This window comes from Apiospora marii, assembly GCF_038362585.1.
Source record: "Apiospora marii strain CBS 49790 chromosome Unknown utg000013l_segment0_segment0, whole genome shotgun sequence".
Taxonomy (NCBI): domain Eukaryota; kingdom Fungi; phylum Ascomycota; class Sordariomycetes; order Amphisphaeriales; family Apiosporaceae; genus Apiospora; species Apiospora marii.
This window is the reverse complement of record NW_027117384.1, coordinates 3430125-3443110: the sequence shown is the minus strand read 5'-3', so window position 1 is coordinate 3443110 and position 12986 is coordinate 3430125. Positions and strand designations below refer to the sequence as shown.

Genomic DNA, 12986 nt, shown 5'->3' with positions numbered 1-12986 from the left:
CTATGATAGATGCAGCAACACGTGGCAAAGTAGACCACCAGACAGAAGACTAGATACACAATAAACAGTGCAGCAACCTGGGCGTGTATGTAGTTAGCATGTACCGATGAATGTTTGATGTGATTGCTTACCTTGCGATCGTCTCCCGATGATGTTTGCCGTAGCTTTCCCACGACCATGATCGTCAATCCGGCAATATAAGACATGATGGAATAGCTTAAGAGGAGGATGGGTGACTGGAGAAGAAAAACGCCCAGCTTGCTGGGTGCTTCCCCTGTTGAGTTCGCGGCGCGGCTAACGAGGTCTCTGATTCCATCTCCGGATATTTCCACGGTGCCCATCAGTATACTCAGGTGCAGAGCCGTTACTACGGAAAACAAACTCAAGAGCAGGCTTCCGAACCAGGATGCTTTGACGATCCAGTGCGAGTCTTCGCTTTGGTTCCATTGCAGCGACCCTGTAACAGCTGCGGCCATCACAGAACCCTTCAACTTAAATTAGCATAACGGTTCTTCAATCTTCATCCACGAGCAAGGCTCTATACAGCAAGACTGGCCAGTTTGTATTGTTGCTTCGTGGACCTGTGCCAATGGATGGACCGTTGGCTCTGTTTTTCCACGTCTGATACATCCAGAACCTCCGCGAAAGAAGAGTAGAGATTGCATAGAGGCGCAGTAAGAATACAAGAAAGTATCTGCAGCCACCGTTTCGTGGCAGCCATTCTAAGGATAGATCGGGGTGGGTTTCGGAAGGATTTGATTGGCTGACAACCCCTCTCCAAAGGCGGTGCGACAGTGGATGAAACTAGACCAACAAACTGTTTAGGTGGATGAATTTGCTGATGCCTATCGTGACACATTAGCTGAATTCAAACGCTTTGTCCAAAGCACGAATATGCGAAGGTCCTAGACCATACTTATACCATTTGAGCTGATTTCGCAACTCGCAGTTGCTGCCGAAATATAAGCACCATTAACGGATCGCATGCGGCTGCACCCAAGGCACATTTCCCAAGTGGCAGACCCGGTTGCCTTTTCCCATTCAGATACAGGCTTGGTTGGCTGAGGGCTCTCTCCAAAAAACTAGTAATGCATGGTACTTTTGTCTGTTTCAAGTTTTCCATCTTCGTGGCGTTGCGTGAGGGAAGCAGGGCAATTCCTGGTATGACGGCGGCTAACAGCTGATCTACGGCTGAACACTAACCACGCCGCTGACGTATAGTCAGGCAGACTGGATAAGATGTGCTCTCACCGACTTTACGCTTATTTTTTGGAAGCTTCATGGATACTTCGCGTATTTTCCACACCCAGTACTCCGCTACATATTCATCTCGATCATCCCGAGACCACAGCATTTTGATTTGTTCGACCTAACACAGTATGAAGAAGGTACGTAAGGCTATGGCTATGTTCTCACTCGAGACCGGCGAGGCCAAGCTTCCTGGGATCGCCGGGTCGTACCAAGGTGGTTCCGAGTCAGCGAGTTTCAACCAAGGTCGGATAATCGAGGGCGACTATGGACTGATGCCCGTGCATGAACATCCATCGGCCAAGGTTGAGTAGGCGATCCAGTTGCATTTTCCCCCGTGATCTTAGCTAACAGACTTGAAGCGTGGTCTTCATCCACGGACTGAACGGGCATTGGAAAGAGTCCTTCGCCAAAGACAGCATCTTTTGGCTCAAGGATTATCTGCCAAAGGATACCGACAACCGTCGAATCATATCTTATGGTTACGATGCCAGAGTGAAAGCCGACATTCCCATCTCCCAGCAGACAATCTTCGATCATGAGGAGGACCTTGTAACGAAGCTTGTGCAAATGAGAAAACGGACCGATGTAAACACTTTGAATGACCAATTTCATTACCAACATGGATACTGTTACTGACCCAGAGTAACCAGAGTACTGAGAGGCCTATAATCTTCATTGCACATAGCCTTGGAGGAATTGTGCTCAAGAACGTCGGTCATGCTTTACATAATTCTGGTATATTGCTATTGTACTAACATCTGCAGGCTCTTCTCTGTTCCCACAATGCCACTGCGACCCACCTTGCACATCATCGATCAATCAAAATCTCGACATGTGGCATCCTATTCGTTGGCACACCGCAGCAAGGGGTTGAAGGTTCCGTACGTTTTTGACTGACCAAGTCCAACATAGATTGTTCCCAAATACTCAGCATCGCTTCCTGGCTCCGTGAACCAGGAGCCGATCAAGCTTGACAAAGACCACATCAACATGGTCAAATTCAACAAGAGAGACGCCGACTATTGGTCAATAGTCGATGTTTTGAGAGAGATGGAGCGAGATTCATATGCGGTTGTTGATAACAAATGGTCAAGAGAACGAGGTGTTCGAAGTGGGTTCCCACAGGATAGTGGTGAACAATTCTTGTCGGCTGCTTACAAACAGGTGTAGGAATGGACACATTCATGCCGTCATTTCAAGTTCCGTTTGGCAAGGACGCGAAGTTTATATTTCGAGAGGATCTCCAATCTGAAACTTCCGAGTTATCGAGGTGGGTATCAAGAGTGAAGGATCACAAAGTCCATGCTCGACTTGCGCTACATGGTAGAGGAGGGGCAGGGTAAGCATTGGTCCAGATAATCCAGATTGCATCGCCACTAACAATAGCGGGAATACAGCAAAACTGCGCTAGCCAACGAGATAGCACATCAAATCCGTGTCAGTTCACCGAGAACTGCTGTGTTTTGGGTTAGCACGACAAGCAGACACCAGATGGAACAGGACTACATGAGGATTGCAGATCATCTTTGCATACCAGGAAGAGACAGTCCCCAAGCAGACAAAATGCGTCTGGTATCCAATTGGCTTGACAGACAGTCTATGGACCCATGGCTGCTCATACTGGATAACGCCGACGATTCCCTGATGTTCTTCGACCCCCAAACAACGGGCAGTGAAGACGAGCTTCGTCAATACATCCCTCAAAGCCCACAAGGCGCGGTTCTAGTTACCACCAAGAACATGAAAACGGCTGTCGCTATTTGTGATCCGGACAATATTGTCGACATCCCTGCGATGACCAGCCAGCAGTCTCTGGATCTACTCCAGAAACGTCTTGGGGGACAGTATGCCACAGATCCAAAAGTCCACGAGCTACTCGACAGCCTCGAATACCTTCCCCAAGCTGTGACGCAAGCAAGTGCTTTCATTAAGCATAACACAATCGAAGTTGCCGAATACTTGAAGATCTTTAAAGATCCCGGGGAACAAGCCGCACTTATGGAAGAGGCGTACACGGATTTGCGTCGTGACGACCGAGATGTTCCCAACTCTGTTATCGCTACCGGAGTACTCTCTTTCGAACAAATTAAAAGGGAGGATCCAAAGGCTGTTGAGATTATGTCGCTCATTGGTGTCATTGATCGGCAGAGGATTCCGCATTCACTACTCGATGAGTTTACCGACTATGGACGCAAAGACTCCATGAAAGCCATGGGAATGCTCAAGGGATTCAAGCTACTGGTTCCGCATGAGAGCGGGCAGACGTATGATATGCATCGCCTGGTCCATATCACCCTTCAAGCTTGGCTCCGCCGCACTGGGCTCCTTATCAGCTGGCAACAAAAGGCCGTAGGGCTTCTGGCTAGGGTCTTCCCAGTTCCACAATTCGAGAACTGGCGCATATGCGCTGCTTTTCTCCACCATGCAGATGCGGTCCTCAAGTATCCAACCCAAGGAGACCTGAATCAAAGACTCCAAAGGGCTAGTTTACTCAGCAAGACAGGACAGTATCTCTTCCAAAGAGGGATGTACGGACAAGCAGAACTGCGTCTACAAGAAGCACTATCGGAAAGGAGACAATACTGGGTCTCGACCACGAGGACACACTAGTATCCGTTGAAATGCTCGCATGGTTACTACTTCATCGAGCGGAGTGCGACCGATCAGCCAGGCTGTGTCTTCGAGCGATCACCTCTCGGGAAAGGCTCATCGGAAAGTCGCATTGTATCACCATGGACATCGTGAGCGGTTATGGCCTCCTTATGCGCTGTTTAGGTAAGTGGGAGGAAGGGTTGGGTCCAAGAAATCAGATACACAGCCCAAACCATGGACTATCTATTGAGAGTGTATTGGCCCTGCCGGTGGATATGCCTTGTTACGGCAACTTCAATGAGGCTGAAAGTTCTGACCAACGTGCCATTGGTGGCTACACGAGGAAACAAGGAGAGACACAGCCTACGCTGGCTAGTAGCATGACTGTAGGAGGTGCAAATCTAAGGCCGAAGAGGCAGCTAGATAAAGCCGAGGCTCTATATCGGAAGGTATTTCAGCCTCGAGCGGATGTCTTTCGATCTTCAGATCCAAGTATGTTAGACTCTTGGAGCAACATATCAGGGGTCTTTTACTACATAAATAGATACGAAGAGGGGAGGAAATCGAACGGCGGCTGCTCCGGACTCTCCAGTCATTGTTCGGTCCAGATCACTGGGCGGCGACTAAGAGTATGAACAACCTCGCACTCATCCTAATTGGAAGGGCAGAGGCATCAAAAGACATGGAGCTGCTTCGCGAAGCTGAAAGTATGCTTCGTAAAGCGTTGTCTATCAGGGGACAAGTCTTCGGTCGTACAAATCCGCCGACTCTTCACACTGCTAACAACTTGGCACTCGCCTTGAAAGAACTTGGAGAACTCGACGAGGCGGAAAACTTGTTTAAGTCGACTTTGAAAGCACAGGAGCAGCTAATGGGACCGTCACATCCGGTTACTCTGGCATGCATTTCCAATTTGGGGGAAGTGATGGAGAGTCGGGGGAATTATCACAAGGCAGAATCTCTCTACAGAGTTTCTTTCGAAGGGGCAAGGGCGCACTTGGGGCCGGACCACAAGTGGACGAAGATTATTTCGAGCAACCTCCAGGCTCTGCTGAACAAGAACGGCGGAGTTGAGGATCAGGCAGTTGGATATCTTTCGAAATCCTGTGTTATTTGATGGCGGGTTTTAGTCCCAAGGCCTTGCTAGACATGTGGAATATCGTATCCGAAATGTCAATTGTGCGGAACAATCATAATCTCGGGAAGGCTCGTGTTTTGAAGGATCGCTACTCAGCTTTGTGTCATTGTCTATCAAGCTTACGCGCTGTGATTACAGAGGTACATAAAAAATGCCTTGGGGCGGAGCAAAGCCACTTCGGCCCATCCCTAGACTTTACTTTCCTGTCTCACCATCCTAATCAAGTGGGATTGGCATGCCGTGGAGGCTGATATACCTCGGCAAGCTCGGATTTTATCAACCAAACCTCTCACTGGTTTGATGGGTGTCTTATGGGCGGAAAGACTGGCCGGCCGCCGCGTCATTCGCGGCTGACTTGATATGCTGTGTAACACGCCTGCTATCTTACGCCGTATTTACGGAAGGCACTCCATCCATATATAGCATGATGAATCTTCTTCGCCTTTGCTTCCTCACGTAACCTACGATTTAGCTCTCGCCCCACGAGAGGAAATATCTCAGAATGTCGACGGCTGGCTCCGACTTCTACGCGCTCGATCCGGTCACGCAGGCTTACATACTCCGGAACAAGCCGGCTTTGGACCCGCCTGCCGGCCAACAGCCCAACTTCGACAACCCGCCAAACGGTTCAGCAGGTGTTGCGGTGCTGTTTGCCATATGCATGATCCTGGTGACAGTGGGTCTCGCTGCTCGGGTCTACACGAGATTCTTCTGCACCAAAGAGAAGGCACTCGTAGACTGTGCGTCATTTTCTCGTTCCAGACCCGGCGTGGTGACACGTAGCTACGCGGATGCTGACCAGAGTTTTTGACAGATCTTCTGATCTTGGCTTATGTACGTCTTTGCATCTCGCTAACACCTGCTACTTGACTTCTCACATGTTCACAAAGGGCGTCATCCTGGTGAGCTTGGGCATCTCGGTACAAGATATCAAGAACCCCGGGATCTTTGTCCATCAATACGATATCCGCCTGGGTGACTTTATCGTCTTTCTCAAAGTGAGTCGTCGACTATCTTGTGGCTACATGACCATGTTTGGTTTTTCTCAACAGGCGGAAAACAGAACATCTTCATCGCGAAGCAACTCAATACCGTCGCCATGTGCCTCATCAAGGTGGCCATTCTCTTGGACTGGATTCGCATATTTGCCCCCACTCGCACGGGATTGGTGTACTCGGTCAGCCATGCCACCATCTGGGCCAACATCGGCTTCTACGTCGCCCTTCTGGTCGTGATGAACGTCCCCTGTACCCCGTACGCCTTGAATTGGAACATCCTGCTGACAGGCAGCTGCGATCGCGTCAACGAGTACTACGCGAACCTCATCACCTGCATTTTCCAAATCGTCTCCGACATGCAAGTATACCTCCTCCGTTTACCCCTTTTTTTTTGCACTGTCGAATGGCCAGACTGACTTGGGCCGCTGCAGCATGATCCTGCTCATTCCCCAGAAGGCTATTTGGTCCCTTCAAATGACGACCCAGAAGAAATTCAGCGTGTCGGTAGTCTTCGCCATTGGCCTGCTGGCGTGCATCTTGAACGTGATCCGATCCGTCGAATGGGCCATCTTCCTTTTGAAGACAGACGTCATGCACGCGTACTCGGCCGGCATATGCCTAGGCGCCTCCGAGCTCACCTGCGGGTTCCTGACCATCACCGTCCCCAGCATTCCCCAAGCTCTCTCCTCGATCCGGAGCTCCAAGCTCGCGTCAGGACTGAGCATTAGGTTTAGTAGGATAAGGAAGACTTGGTCTCATGGTCATAAGAATACCAAGGCCAGCAGCGACGGGTCTTTCTCGGAACTGTCTTTCCCTCACGCTGGTAGCTACTACAAAATGGGAAACATGGAGAACGGGTCGGCAAACACAGACGGGCTGAAGCGCCAGTTGCGTGTCTACGAGCGTGCCCGGTGCGAAACATCGTTCGGGGGCTATGACGCCGAAAGCGGCAGAGCCACGGAGAGCTCTAGGTGACTTTTCCACCCTAGAAGCTGCTGTCCTGACCATGTGGGCATTGATGAAGTGGTGAACTGGGGTTGTGTCGGACGCCGAGGCGTTTGTGGGTCAGGGATTTTCGAATCGATTGGCTGGGAAGTTATCCAGCGTATGGAGAGCCGCATCGGGTTAGCCACGACACGAACCCCTGGCGTGCCGGCTGGCCGGTTCCCTGGAACGAACAATCATTGGCCTGGCGATGATAGCATTAGCAATTGAACCAACAGTCTTCACGGTCCATCATACGAACCAACATCGGGGTGAGCCCTGCTTTGCTTGTCGATAAGTTCCAGGTGCTTCCTTCATGCGCCAAAGGAGGGACTTCGTGATGTATAAGAAGCTAGGCTTCTCTTCAGTTGTTATGATACACCACTACTCTTAAACCTCCCATCCAAACCTTCTATCCTTCTTCATCCCTTCCACGCTCCTCTCACTCTTACAATGGCCGAATACCCCGCCGGAAAGGCCCCCAAGCCGGGCCTCAACATCTACGCCGCCACCGTCCCGAACCCCGCCAAGCTGACCATCATGGCCGAGGAGCTCGGGTAAGATACCCATGCACAACTCTACCGGGACACGCCACTAACAACCTCCCCTGGCAGCATTCCCTACAACCTCATCAGCATGGACTTCGCCGACATCAAGTCGGCGTGGTACGAGCCCATCAACCCGAACGGCAAGCTCCCGGCCCTCGTGCATCTGCGAGAGGACGGCAGCTCCGAGACTGTCTTCGAGTCCGGCGCTTGCCTGCTGTACCTCACCCACGAGTTCGACAAGGAGCACCGGTTCCATGATCCCGTCGGTACGTCGGGGTACTGGAAGCAGTTGTCTTGGGTGAGTCTCCTAATATGGAAGAGTGGCATTGGATCCTAGTCTCATATGTCTTGCAGCTGTCGTGGCAGATCTCGGGCTACGGCCCCATGATGGGCCAGGCCGTCCACTTCCACCGCTACACGCCCGAGCCGGTCCCGTACGGCGCCTGGCGCTACGGCGCGGAGTGTCGACGACTGAACCACGTCTTGGAGAAGCAGCTGGTGAGTCATACCCCTATCCGTCTGAAAGCAGTGGATTGACCTGTCAATTCGCACAGTCCACTTCCCCCTTCGTGGCCGGCACCCGCCCCACCATTGCCGACTTCGCCGTCTCCATCTACGCCCACTCAGCGAAGTGGTGCGGCATCGACATCAGCGAGTACCCCCACGTCCAGGCCTGGTGCGAGGCCCTGGCCAAACGCCCGGGTGTGCAGCGCGGCCTGCAGGTCCCGACGCCGTACATGACCAGCGATGACGGGGTGGTCGACCCGGCCAACCAGGACGCCCTCAGAATGATGCGGGCGCACTTCAGCAAGGCTTTCAAGGAGGCGTCGGATCAGTGGTGGCAGGGGGGTAGCAAGGTGGTTTCGCTGCCGTCTGATCATGCCAACTATGGGGATGGAGGGGAAGCTCAGTAGAAAGGTGTATCAGATTTGGGATAAATGTGTGGTACGAGAGTCTAATGAAGTTGTGTCATCCGAACTGTGTCGTGTTGAAGTAGGAATCCAGCCCCGTCACAATCTGCTCCCAGTCCTCGCTCATCAGCTCAGACCCTAGAAAGTCGTCCCACAAGTGATCCAGGCCAAAGCTGTCCAATGCGCCGCTGTTGTCAACTGACTGGGGATTGACTTCAGCGACGGTATCAGTCTCCATGAGATCTTGATGCTGTAGTTGCTGTCCCGCATTGTGACTTGGTATTTGTGGTTGGTCGTTATTAGTGTCTGCGTCATGCTGCTGTTGACCGTCGGACCACTTCTCGGCCCCCTTGATCTTGATCCGGTATCGCTCGAGCACGCCCGTCAAGCCACGTACCAAATCCGCTGCCACCGGCGACTCCTTTCCTGCCGCCGCTAGCAAGCGACAGGCGCATGCCAAAGCATCTTGGACATCACCATCAGCTACCTGATTGCTGGGTTGGTCCCCATCACTGCGGTTCATGCGTAGGCTCGAGTCCAAAGCAAGTACGGCACCCGCCGTGAAAAGGTGGTTGATGACGATACCCAGGCGGTGCACTGGACAGCCCGGACACTGGTCATGGTTGGCATGGTCCAGGATATGCGGCATCCGCTGCTGTGGATTTGGAGGTGCCGAAAGCGACTTCTCCAGTAACGCCATCGAAATGTCCAGAACCGTCCGCGCGGACTGGATGCAGATCTCCCTGGACCGGTGGTACTTGGCGTCGCCCGGCCGGCCCTCGGCATCCTCTCTCATGAGAAAGGGGCGGTGCAATCGGGCGCGCCGCGAGTGGATCCCCAAATGAATCGTGGCCCGCTGCAGGCAAAGCAATCGCGGGGCCACCGGCGGTACCGGTGCATGCAAGGCCAGGCACGACGGAGAATTGGTCAGGATCTGCTCAAACAGCCGGTCCAGGGCCAAGACCTGCTCGTAGTCGCCGACCTCGGCCTGGCCGGGAAGGTAGCCGTCAACCACGGCGCGGCAGGCTTCGGCCAGCTGCAGCCGCTGCAGGAAGCAGCTCATCTGCGTCGGCACCTCGGGCGGGTGGGTCAGGCCATCGGCGGCCCGGGTCAGGTCGGCGTCGTTGAGGTTGCGCGGCTTGACCACGATCATGTGGCGCGGTTGGATGGTGTAGGTGCCGTCAAGGGGCCCGCCGCACTGGCCCAGCATCCAGTCCGTCGCAGCCACGTGCCACCAGAGCCGCCTCTTGACCTCCTTGGTCGCGGCGTCGTCCGCCACAGAGTCTGTGCTGCCGGGGCTATCGACGAGGTGGAGGGAGATCTCGCGGCAGGCGGCGACGGAGCTGGCGTGGAGGAACCGGAACTGCACCGACTGTCCGTCGACGTTGTAGTACAGGTAGGCGACGATGGCGTACGCTTGGGCGGTCTCGAGCGACGCCGTGCCCGACTGCTGGACTAACCCCAACAAGTCGAGGGCCGAGCGACGCCAGGTGAGAGAGGCCTGCTGTGCCGCCTTCTCCGACTCGAAGACGTGCTGAGACGGTACTCGCGCATCCCAGAAGAAGGCGGTGGTGGCCGCGATGCCGAGGATGAGGGCTGCATGGGCCGGGTTGACGGCGGTGGTGCCATCTTGCTCGAGCTGGGTGTAGAAGTTGCTGATGAGAAAGCGCGTGGCGTCCAGCTGCAGGACGTGCAGCAGGTGGTAGGCGTTTTCGACAAAGTCGTGAAACAGAGAAAGGGCCTCACTCCGGGACATGAGCCATGTTGGGCCCTGCTGGGCGGAGTGGGAGACTTGGTATTTGGGACCAGAGTTCCGAAAGTCTGTAGACAGAGGATGCTGCTGCGTCGGAGCCACTCGGAAGTCCATGACCGTCTGTGCGCCGGCCTGATCAGCCCACTTGCTCCTGTCAATGGCCGAGTCGAGGAACTTGGCTTCTTGACGGCGCTCGTGGTCCTGAACCGAGCGCGGCGATGGCGTGTTGTACGACGACGCGTTGGAAGTAGCCGGTGTATGATGAAAGACGGCAGGTGCAGCGCCTCCTCGAAAGACGGTTTGCTCCAGGACGGCCACTCGGGCGAGCAGAGACTTGACGGACACATCAGACTCGACAACAGTAGGAGAAGTCTCCAAAGGATGTTGTTGCCTTGCTAATGATCCATTGCCCTCCTCCCGAGACCCTGGCGCGGGTGGTGTTGTGCAGGCGATGCCGCGGGTGCGACAGCTCCCACACGGCTGTCCGCGGTCGCACTTGAGCTTCTTGCGCCGGCACGAGTCGCACGAGACCTGCGGCTGCCTGCGGGACGGTGTCGCGTCGCCCTCGGCCTTGCGCTTCATCGCATCAGACAAAAAGAGCAAACAGTAACACTCGCCAATCTGGTGACATCCGTCCCGAGATCCGTGGGGTTTCTGGGATTGGCGGAGATGATGGGATGGTTGGTGATGCTGGACTGAGTCATGGATGGTGCTGGCGCGGATTGACCGCGGATTATCCGCGGGGCAGAGACAGGCGACCGGAGAATCCGCGGATCCTCCGACAGCAGAGCTGGTAGGCAGTAACTGAGACAGCGTTCTTCAATTGAATGGTGCATCTTTGGCACCTGATCCAAGACAATAAGAATGCATCAGTTCCTGCTCGCCAAGATTGTCTTCCTCATCAATGCACGTTTGTGTTCAATTGCAGTCTCGTCCAACCGCTGACAATTGACTGGCTGCTAGCGCCCACTCCCGCCATGTCGACCCCTAATCCCACCGGCGGGCACCCCAAAACCAGGTAAGCAGTGTTGAATCCGCCAATCAAATACTTCGCAGCAGTCACCCCAGATCCTAATCCAACTCCAACTAGTGCCCGGGCCTGGCTGGCTCTGCTGGGCGCATCGCTCGCCCTCTTCTGCACCGTCGGCTTCCTCAACGCCTTTGGCGTCTTCCAGAAATACTACACCACCTACCTCCACGGCGACCGCTCCTCGTCGGACATCTCCTGGATCGGCTCCCTGTCCATCTTCCTGCTGTACGCCGGCTCGCCCTTCGGCGGCGTCCTGGTCGACCGGATCGGCCCCACCATCCCGCTGTGCGTCGGCAGCGTGGGCCTGCTGCTGGCCCTGTTTATGACGTCGCTGTGCACGCAGTACTGGCAGCTCATGCTGGCCCAGTCCCTGCTGCTCGGCGTCAGCGCCTCCCTCGTCTTCTGCCCGCCACTGGGCGTCGTGCTGCGCCACATGCCCCACCGCCGCGGCCTGGCCATGGGCCTCACCATTGGCGGCTCTTCCATCGGCGGCATCGTGTGGCCCATCATGCTCGAGCAGCTGCTCAATAAGGACCAGGTCAGCTTCGGGTGGACCATCCGCGCCGTGGCGTTCATCATGATGCCCCTGCTGGCCATTGTTTGTTTCACCGTCGTCGAGCCGGCCAAGAAGCCCTCGCCGTCTGCAGCCTCTACTCCCGCCACCACCAACGTGCAGGCCGACGGCGAAGCTGAGAAGTCAGCAGGCTCGCTCGATGTCACGGATGACTCGACCGAGAAGCAGCAGCCAGGCCCCAAGGACTTCCTCAAGAAGCCGACTTACATGCTCCTGTGTGCCGGTCTGGCTTTGGCCTACCTGGGCCTGTTCACGCCGCTCTTTTACATCTCGACCTACGCCATCGCGCATGGACAGGCCACCTCGACCGCCTTCTACCTCCTGTCGGCCGTCAACGCCTCCTCGTTCTTTGGCCGGGTCGTGCCGGGCCACCTGGCCGACAGGGTCGGTCACTACAACCTCCTGACCATCTTCACGTTTGTGTCGGGCCTGATCGGGTTCACGTGGACCAAGGCGGCGAGTCTGGCGGGGTTAATTGTGTGGGGTTTGGCGTATGGGTTCAGCTCGGGTGTAAGTGCTGCCCCTTTTCGGATGATGCATTCTCGATCGTTTCCCGCTAACTGGTCATCTCTCTAGGCCGTCATGAGTCTGCAAAACGCGTGTGCGGGCAAGATAGCTCCGCCTCAACACCAGGGCCTTGCTGTTGGCTGTCTTATGGGCTGTCTCTCCATTGCGTAAGTCACTGTTCCTCGTATTGACAAAGGTAGCGGACGCTAACCATGTCGTGAAGTGCTCTCATCGGCACGCCCATCAGCGGGCAAATCCTGGATCACTCGGGGTACCTCGCCCTCTCCATGTGGACAGGCGCGACGCTGGTGGCGGGAGGCGCCGTGATTGGCTTATCGCGGTTCGTGACGAATTCCAAGTTGGCTGCGGTGTTTTAGGCGGGATGTGATGGGGAGTCTCCTGGAGTGGCACGGTCAACCCGCATGTTACATGAAGTAGTACAATGTCATCATCTGCGTAGCATACCTTGTCTCAAGACTCGCCTCTCATTCTTTCTCACTGGTTCGCCGGAAATCAACCGTGTTCCTTGTGTAAAAACGGGTTTCTGATTGTTGCCTCTGAGTCGAGTCAATGTCCCCTATATATAAGACATCTCTAAACATGGAATTTCAGCTACTGTCGCATATCATCAAGAGTATCTCTCATGCCTATAGACTGCATCCTGAACCACTTCTCCCACACTGCTCTACCGGCAACGGCT

General features: G+C 54.6%; 5 protein-coding genes across 5 annotated transcripts; 4 read left to right on the top strand and 1 right to left on the bottom strand.

Moving 5' to 3' along the window:
- Positions 1-1379: 1379 nt before the first annotated feature.
- On the top strand, positions 1380-4960 carry PG985_016180 (uncharacterized protein; the record flags this gene model as incomplete). Its single annotated transcript, XM_066835946.1, has 9 exons — positions 1380-1558; positions 1611-1836; positions 1893-1961; positions 2016-2132; positions 2209-2362; positions 2422-2590; positions 2649-3758; positions 3809-4026; positions 4452-4960. The coding sequence occupies 9 exons, from the start codon at positions 1380-1382 to the stop codon at positions 4958-4960; spliced, it is 2751 nt and encodes a 916-aa protein (XP_066677149.1).
- A 523-nt stretch (positions 4961-5483) lies between these two features.
- PG985_016179 (uncharacterized protein) lies at positions 5484-6954 on the top strand (the record flags this gene model as incomplete). The annotated part of the gene is made up of 5 exons (XM_066835945.1): positions 5484-5721; positions 5796-5815; positions 5872-5979; positions 6045-6341; positions 6391-6954. 5 exons carry the CDS (start codon positions 5484-5486, stop codon positions 6952-6954), a joined length of 1227 nt encoding a protein of 408 aa, XP_066677148.1.
- A 462-nt stretch (positions 6955-7416) lies between these two features.
- On the top strand, positions 7417-8425 carry PG985_016178 (glutathione S-transferase GstA; the record flags this gene model as incomplete). The annotated part of the gene is made up of 4 exons (XM_066835944.1): positions 7417-7520; positions 7578-7809; positions 7866-8009; positions 8066-8425. The coding sequence occupies 4 exons, from the start codon at positions 7417-7419 to the stop codon at positions 8423-8425; spliced, it is 840 nt and encodes a 279-aa protein (XP_066677147.1).
- Positions 8426-8480: 55 nt separating this feature from the next.
- PG985_016177 (uncharacterized protein) lies at positions 8481-10757 on the bottom strand (the record flags this gene model as incomplete). The annotated part of the gene is made up of 1 exon (XM_066835943.1): positions 8481-10757. One exon carries the CDS (start codon positions 10755-10757, stop codon positions 8481-8483), a length of 2277 nt encoding a protein of 758 aa, XP_066677146.1.
- Positions 10758-11152: 395 nt separating this feature from the next.
- Positions 11153-12663, top strand: PG985_016176 (fujikurins efflux protein; the record flags this gene model as incomplete). Its single annotated transcript, XM_066835942.1, has 4 exons — positions 11153-11193; positions 11266-12289; positions 12356-12453; positions 12510-12663. The coding sequence occupies 4 exons, from the start codon at positions 11153-11155 to the stop codon at positions 12661-12663; spliced, it is 1317 nt and encodes a 438-aa protein (XP_066677145.1).
- Positions 12664-12986: the final 323 nt, after the last annotated feature.